The 8,558-nt window shown below is 42.5% G+C and overlaps 1 protein-coding gene across 1 annotated transcript; it reads right to left on the bottom strand.

Annotated features, from left to right (window-relative positions):
* Window positions 1-2,111: 2,111 nt before the first annotated feature.
* Window positions 2,112-8,345, bottom strand: LOC140937112 (uncharacterized). Its single transcript, XM_073386644.1, has 3 exons — window positions 7,952-8,345; window positions 4,350-4,864; window positions 2,112-3,552 (listed from the first exon to the last, which is right to left on the bottom strand). The coding sequence occupies exons 1-3, from the start codon at window positions 8,301-8,303 to the stop codon at window positions 3,340-3,342; spliced, it is 1,080 nt and encodes a 359-aa protein (XP_073242745.1). The 5' UTR covers window positions 8,304-8,345; the 3' UTR covers window positions 2,112-3,339.
* Window positions 8,346-8,558: the final 213 nt, after the last annotated feature.

Raw genomic sequence — 8,558 nt, 5'->3', positions numbered from 1 at the left:
TCTTCATCAAGCGTCCGTGAGGCAATGCGAACAGGAGATACCTCTCTTCCAACGACAGTGTACTGATGCGCAGATCGTAAGATCTCCTTTCAATCGGCTCCTGACAGATGCCTGGACATTATGTAATGTTGCCCTGGGACTAGCCTGCAGTCCAGGCGTATTTTGGGTGGGCGAAAGCTTGTTCATGTTCGTGTTGTTATTGCCGCCATCTTTGATTTTATGACGGAGGAAGGTTGGGGAGAGTAGAAATAGTAACCAGGCGCTTTCGCGAGCAAAAACATTCACGCGCCCAAAGAAAACGCATGCACTGCAGGCTACCCTGGGAAAAGGATGGAAACCCTTTAGTGATCTCACTGGTGTAGAGTGCGATGCCTTGGGTCAACAAGTGCCCCGTCAGACTTTTGAAGATCACTCTACCATTATCAACTTCCTCGAACAGTTACTCCGTGGCAGCAGGGTTGTTTGTGATAGTGGTTTTCGGCACAGTCAGCCCAACCTACTGCGCGAGACGCAGGTGATGAGGCTTGGAGCTCAACAGGTCAACAATGGACAATGGATTCATCCACCGCGCGTGGGGCGTATGGAAAAGCCGGAATCCGGAACCGGAATCGGAACCGGAATCGGAGCCGGAAACGGAACCGGAACCCGAACCGGAACCCGAACCTAAGATATAAAAATTGGAGACGTTTCTGTCTTGAGAATGTCACTAAAAATAATTGCTCGATCAAGACTTTTCATCCCACATTATATTTATTTATTGTTATTATATTTTTTACTGTCGCATTTTTTGCGTACGACGCAAAATTTTTCTTCGAGAATTTCATATACGCGTGAGTGTTGCAACTTGGGATCATGATTGACATGAGAACTCCTCCTCCCTTTGCCGCCTTTCCCTCACAATGGATGAAACACGGGGTCCTTTTAAGAAAAGGTACGAGTAAGAATATAAAAGTTTTCATTCTTTTCCGTTTTACTGAGTTTGAAAAAATGTTACCATTTACAAAAACATATCTGTTTACAGATCGCGACAAAGCGACGAATCGATTGAAATGTAAGTATGTGTGAAAATGTGAAGTTGTTGTGCCTTGAATTTATGCTCGAGAATGCGGCGGAACAGCATGGGCTGATTCTTTAAATTTTAGTGGTTATGTTATTTTTTTTTTTTTTTTTGCAAGTCATTTTCCGAATGTGAGTATATCTTTGGTATCACGATCTCTGTGCTGAAAATTTCTCAAAACAATGATAACAGAGGACGCCATCTTGAATTTTATTTCCACACAGGGTATCGGGAACTGGTTTCAGTGTTTTCCAGTTTACCCCGTTCTCAATTTAAGTTCCGGTTCCGGTTCCGGTTCCGTTTCCGTTTCCGGCTCTGGTTCCGGATTCCGGATTCCGGCTTTTCCACACGTCCCCGCGCGTGGGAAAGATAACACGCTAGCGGGCGAATCATCGATTTCCACTCATTTAAGGAGAAGACATTTTGCAATAACACCTGATTAAAAAAAATAAACGTTCAGCCAACTTTCAGTTTTTGCCGGGATAAAGCAACAAGCACTTCATCATTAAGCCGCTATTTCTCACTGATCTTCCCTATCCTGAATTTGGATCCGTTTACGTAACTGGCAGTACATTAATAAATCAGCCATTAGAATTTGGAAGAAAGGTATCATTAAAGTCATAGTTTATCATCTGTTATTGATATTTATCAGATAAATGTGAACGTTTATGCAATATTTATAACTAGCGGTTAGGTTTTGATCAGATTATTACAGATTTCCTATAAAAATGGCACTGGAAAATGCAATTTTAAGGTTGTCCTGGGGTTGTCCCCACTGTAGGGTTTTTGTATGAGCCGCCCGGCCCCACCGTGACGCATATCCAGCTTTTCCACCAAAAAATAAAAATGACAACTGCCCATCCAACAAATGTCCGGGGAGATGGGCACGCTTGGAATTGACTGAGCCATTAAGTTCACTTATATATGTAAACAAGAGGGCTCTTGATAAATTGTAAAGTAGCGATAATCATGATGAAGCACAAATTACACAGTCTATATTGAGTTTATCTAAGGTTCGATAAAGAAATTCAATTATAACACATGGGAAGGTAAGTGCGCTTTGATCATTTTAATTTTCTGAAGTAAAGCAACAATTATCTTTACTCACAGTCATTGGTAGGGGTCTACGCGTTAAATTGATCGATCACCTTCACAACGTCCCGTCGCGTCCCGTACCGTCCACACCACCACTCCATGAAGTTTATCCTACTGGCAAGTGAGTCCTGGGGAAAGGGATTGTTTATAAAGTTCTAACAGCGGAGCATTTCTTGACTTCCTTTACAATGGGAGTCTTAAAAAGTTAATTCTTGTATCGGTTCAGACTTGATTCTAGGCTACCGATGATTGTAAAAATGAAAAAGCGACAACAAAACCCGTCATCGTATTTTCACGAAATAAGTAATGGCGGCAATATTGATGGCAAGGCGTTCTTTGATCAGTCTTATTTTGTTTGGGTAGGGCCTTTGCTTCTCTACCATTTGGTGGCTAAATTTTTCGGTGTGGTCGGTAGACATCTGGCAAAATGAAGAGAAATACAGACATCTCTGATTACGTTTTTTGAAATTTAAGGTTGATAGATATAACTGAGTTAGTGAGATCTAATAAAGGGGCAATGTCATGCTATCTACAAAAATACTAAAATAATGCCTACAGTTTGTTATTAAGACAATATTTAGGTATTGAAAATGTTCCCGGGCGTCTCTGTCGCCAAGGATGGCAAAAATGGAGATTGATTGAAAGTTGAAAAATCTGGGCCAATTTTTTCAAGTTTTAATTCTATGCTTGCAAAACAATCGCCAAACAAATTACTATAGTTAGTACCCTCTTTTTCATAACCCCACAGGAGCATTCACTAATTATAAGTAGTTTCTTCAGCACAGAACTGACTTAAAACAGCGATAACCTCGTGACATTGCCCCTTCAAAGCGGAGAAACAGACGACAATCAGTGTATAACAGTATCGGTCATGAATTCCCTTGAGGATGGTAATGAGACGTTTTCTGGAGATAAAAAAAAAATGTTAGTCAGATCTGATCATCGATCTCATGCGTAAACCGCTTTGTTACGAATAAAAGGTACTAGAGAAAAAAAAGCCGGGAAATGAAAGAGAAAAGTGCTTTTCATACAGAATGGAACATCAAAATTATCTAAGAAAATCGTTAGCGAAAAAAATATATATTAAGCTACTCATTTAAACTGTACGCTTATTCTAGTTCCATTCACGTCTTGTTGTTTCACGTTTTGTGATTGTACGTAACTTAAAGTTTAGCCCCATTCATTGTTTAGGTCTCAAGTTCCTCTAAACCCAGTAGAAATCGCGCGACGTGCAAGGACACTTTAATGCCAACAAATTCTTCCAGCCAAAGCCACGCTCCTCCCATGTTACACTCCAGGAATATGATGTCATCGCCGCGCTCTAAGAAGTCGTAAGCGCCATAATTTATCCCTGCTTTTTCTTGGAACTTTAGCAAGCGCTGCCTAAGTACGTCAGATATCTGTTAGGAAGGATCAGAATTAAAATTGGCCGTTAGTGATTTGCAAAGTGTAACAAAGTTTAATAGTGGCTCGTCCAAGGGCTCCCTTGGCATGGGCATGCGTGGTGTCTTATGAAGTATGCCCTTACCTCGCTGCTCGCGGTCATTACTTTCCATGGTGACCCGACGGCTTCTTTTTTGGCCCTTCATTCGCGCCTGGTTACCAGGGAATCAAGGATTTTTAATTCTGATTCGAGGGAATCAGAATGAGCAATCCCCATTAGTGATTTTTAAGCTGTAACAATCCAGCTTGATAACGATCGTCCCCAGGCTCCCTTTTCCTTAGTTACGCGGGGTACGTGGTGTTTTAGGACGTTTGCGCGCACTGTACTCGCTGCTCGATCTAAATCCTTCCCATGACTCCACAATGATTCCTTCTTTTTCGAGCGGCAATAGCTCTTAGGGACGAGGCACAACCTCGTCCCCAGGGTCTTCTCGCTTTCCAATATGGCCGCGGCGTATTGGAAAGCTAGAAGTACCTGGGGACGAGGTTGGGACGAGGCAGAGCTTGTTAAATGCTTAGACCTAGAGGAAGGACTCAATTTTAAGCAGTAATAGGCCCTTTACAGCTGATCACTCACGTGGTACAAAGTCGCCACGCTGGAGAGCAAGGGACGTACCGTGACAAGACAAATAAAGGAAATTTCTATTTAAATAATGTAAACCTTTTATTTGTCATTTACCAATGTGTTCCCTGCTCTCTATCATGGCGGTTCTGTACCACGTGAATGACTAGTTACAAACGGCCTTTCATGCACCTGTGCTTCGCTGTAAAGCTCTTTCTTATCTTGCCTTCTTCTCCAATCCAAGCGATCTTCATGTTCATCGAGTGTTTGCGAGGCAATACGAACAGCAAAGACTTTGTTTCCGACAACAGTGATGCGTAGATCGGATCTCCGTTCCACCAGCTCTTGATAAATGCTCGGGCAATGGGTGATACCGTCCTGTGACACCGATGGAAACTCTTTAGTGATCTCAGTTGTGAAAAGTCCAATATCTGGCGGCACAAAAAGTCCTGTCAAACTCTTAAACACCACGCGTCCGTTTTCCACTCTGCTAAAGAGCTTCTCTACAGCAGGAGGGTTATTTGTGATAGTGGTCTTCGGCACAGTCAGCCCAACCTGCTGCGCAAGTCGTAACTGAGAAGGCTTGCAGTTCAGGAGATCCACTTGCGGTGTCAGTGGGTTAATCCATCGCGCGTGGGAAAGATACATCGACAATGAACGAAGCACCGACATCCACTCTTTGGAGACAAAATTTGCAATGATCACACCTGAAGATAAACAAAAGTCCCACCTTTTAGCCATTGATTGCACTTCCGTGGGAGTGCTACTTATTTGTCGCTTTCCCAACATTTTCCGTTTATTATTGTACGTATAAAGATGTCAAAGTTCAACGCTCAGCATAATCTTGCAGCTATCTCTAACTCGCTCAAAGCCATCTCTTCCGTAGACTACGAGTAGTGCCCATTTTTCCTCAGGGATACTAGAGCGAGCGAAACGCACGTGCGCTTGAAAATCAACCCATTTGAGAAAGGCGATTTTTCTCTCTCACCGCCGCGTCTCGCCTGTCTCGAGGATCGAGTGGGATGATTTTCACGCGCGCTCGCGTTTTGCTCGCTCTAATATCCCTTAGGAAAAATGGGGACTACTCCTACTCTTCCGTCTCTATTATATTAACGAGGGAAGCGCGGGGGAGGGGGGAGTGGGAAGGAAGAAGAAAGGGAGCCATTTTGCCGCTCTTTCCTTCTGGCCGTCCCCTTCGTCGAGATGCCGTGTTACTTTCCCTCGGCCGATCCGCGACCGTGTAGAAATCATAAGAGAGTCAGATACTGATCCAAGGTCCGAGGAACGTTTCTTGAGACTTCTCATTCTGCATTTTACACTCAGTCTTCATTTTACCTCTGGTCCGCAGTCTGCAGTCTGCAGTCCGCAGACCGCGTTTTACACTGACCGACTGAACAACATTTCTTGAAAGTATCGACTCCTACAAATAACAAGAGATTCGGCCACTTTCCCCTTTCTCCGCGATGCTGAGGAGGATTTGCATTGTGAGTATCGATTTTCATCGATTGGTGAAACCAATCGATACTAATCGATTGATTTTTATAGATTATATTAATTATATTGATTGGTTTCCGATGACCGATTTTCATTGATTGGGCACGCCGGGGTATGAACCCACCCCTGAAAATGACCACAATAGGCAAATTCTCTTACCCAGCTCTGTAGAAAATGTATGGAGCGCAGTGCAGAGAATGTGCAAAGCAATATTAGTATCGAGGAGTACTCTACACCACCACAAATCATTTTGCGACGCAAAGTAAAACTTACCTATTACTACTTATAACAACTACCAGGGGCACCCACCGGCCGAATGTTTCCAAACACGCCAAAAGTGTCTCAAATGGTTTTCTACTGGCTTTAGAAGCCTGTTTAGTTAATTTGGGGTTGCTCTGAAAGTCTTAAGTGCTTTTTCGTCCGGGTCCGAAAGTGTCAGCTACCCTTCGGGATGGATCCGGTAGAAAGTTTGAGGACATGAAGTCATAGGCGTACGGGAAATTTTTTGCCAGGGGGGGCGGTAAACCATTTGCCCCCAAAAATCTCGCAAGTTGCCCAAATTTTTACGAAAGAGTCGAAAAGAAATGAGGGCCATATTGCAACAACATAGGCCGTCCTGGCATATGAAGGTGGCTCGATACAGTTTTTCAGGGTCAATACCAAGTCTGAGCATAAACTACGTCGCCATAAACAAACATTTGGAAAAATTGCGACCACAGTTGTATTAAGATGAAAATTTGTCATCATCAGGGTTGCAATGACATCGGAGTTGTCATAGCAACGAAATGACTCCATTACCTATTTTACTTCAGCAATGATTCTCGGCAAGGGAACCTTACAAAATCGTTCACAGGAGCTTTTTTCTCTAATACGGTCGCCTCGATGTTCGTGAAGTTTAAGCAAACCTTAAGAGCGTTATCGAGATATTTTGGAATGAAGTTTTTATTATTAGAAATACGGTAAGAAAAGGAAAATCTTGATTTTTGGCCGTTATCTGTAGAGAACGGAGCGCTTTTGACCTGCAATTTCACCTCATAGTGGTCTTAATCTTTTTAAAAACATGTGTGAAAGATCGTGGAGATAGCTCTACTTGATTGCTAGAATCGAAAGAAGGATTTGATTAGTATGTATCGAGACACTCTTGTTAGCGGTTTTGTAAACATTTCGGTCTACTTTAACAAATTAGCGAATAATTTTAAACCGCTCGATAGATTTTTTACAAGAATTAAGATTCTTCTCGTAATTCAGACTGAGAATTAGTCAGCCACTTTTTCATTTTCATACCCATTGTAGCCTACGTAGCAAGCGTTTCCAAACGAACTCGCGCGGAAACGCTTGCTATGCAGGCCATACCCATTGCTAAATGCTATCTGCCATACACTGTTCTTCGAATTGAGATGATTCTAGAAAGTTATGCGAAAGGTTATTTTAATCAATTCACGACTGGAAATAGCCCATTCCAGCTAGTGCAGTATAGTATAGTGCCCAACAAAAAATGCTGCAAATATGTAAAATTACTCATCACATGCTAGGCATCCACTGTAATGTAACTGGATTATTACGCCGACTTCAGGTTAATATTCAGGCCCGGGTTGCTCGAAGCATGGTTAGTGCTAACCGGCGTTAAATACCATGGAAACCTATACATTTTGATACCTCTTAACCAACGGTTAGCGCTAACCAGGCTTCGAGCAACCGGCCCCAGGTCTTTAAAATAATTAAATAAACATGGAGACGTCTTTATTAACCGGCTTTGCCCAAATTTTCTCTCGCTGCCCAAAAAATCTGAGTTGCCCAAAATTTGGGGGGGGCTGCAGCCCCCCTCGCCCCCCCGGGCCTGTACGCCTATGCATGAAGTAGCCTAGCCTCCCCGCAGACGTTCTTAGGTGGAACGCGTGACGCACGCCTAAGAATGTCTGCTGGGGTCGCTAGAAGTAGCCTTGCTTTCATCAGTTTCATTAGAAAATTATATCTTTATAACGAAATTTTTAGGAGACCTTTTTTGACAATAATCGGATACCTTGGTATTAAAATGTGAACATAACACAACCTCCGAAAATCGCAGTTAAGCTATTAGAAAAACCTCCCAACATTTAAGACAAATGGAGCGGTTATCCAGAAATTTTTAGCTTTTCTCAAGCTTTAGAAATTTCTAGGCAATATGTGCTCCTTCAAACAGTTATTTTACAGAAGCAAATCGCTGGGTGCCCCTTAACTACGCACATAAAAAGTAAAAAAACAAAACAAAAGAATAAAACGCCTTGAAAATTTTTAAAAATTACTATATATAAAAGATCTACCTTGTAGGTCTTCATCACCCTTTAGAATTACAGGTTTCATGCGATACCAGACAGATGTGATTGATTGAGCGGGAATTCGATCGCCATCCACGACGATAACGCAGCTCGGACTAAGCTCCGAATCTTTTCCTGCGGTGATTTCAATGTAATGACCTCTAGAATAAGGATTAAGGCAAACAAATTTTGCCTCATTATCGAGTAATTTTACTTGTTCTAAAACGGCCTGGATGTGTGGATCCAAATCATCGTCGAGACTTCTAATACATAAAATTGTTTTTGCCATAACTACCCAATTACCAAAAGATGAATGACACAATACCTCTTGGTGGATGTAAATCTTAGCTTTGAACATCACAAGACATTCACGCTCCTATGATCTCGGCTCAAAACTGCGCACGATGGAAACACATGAAATATCACCTGCCGGCCATGGCCGTTAGCATGATTGTGTCTCACATCACGCAGCCGTTTTTGTCTCGTCACGCAACGCTCTTCCTCTTGGAAGAAGCGTCCCCGGGGGTAATCAAAAAAGTTTAATCGGGGGAGGCTTCGCTCCGAGTTCCAACCTCTTAACCTTTTCTATACCATTTTTGACGAAAACAAAAAA

This window comes from Porites lutea, chromosome 5 (genome assembly GCF_958299795.1).
Source record: "Porites lutea chromosome 5, jaPorLute2.1, whole genome shotgun sequence".
Classification (NCBI taxonomy): domain Eukaryota; kingdom Metazoa; phylum Cnidaria; class Anthozoa; order Scleractinia; family Poritidae; genus Porites; species Porites lutea.
The sequence above is the reverse complement of the archived record's forward strand: the minus strand, read 5'-3'. Positions and strand labels throughout refer to the sequence as shown.

Bases quoted from the DNA above. Each gene is read 5' to 3' on its own strand.
- LOC140937112 (XM_073386644.1), bottom strand. From the start codon at position 8,303: ATGTTCAAAGCTAAGATTTACATCCACCAAGAGGTATTGTGTCATTCA. The intron at 4,865-7,951 runs GTAGATCTTTTA...GTTTATCTTCAG, and splicing joins GGGTGATGAAGACCTACAAG to GTGTGATCATTGCAAATTTT. The intron at 3,553-4,349 runs GTGCATGAAAGG...CCTTCCTAACAG, and splicing joins AGCTTTACAGCGAAGCACAG to ATATCTGACGTACTTAGGCA.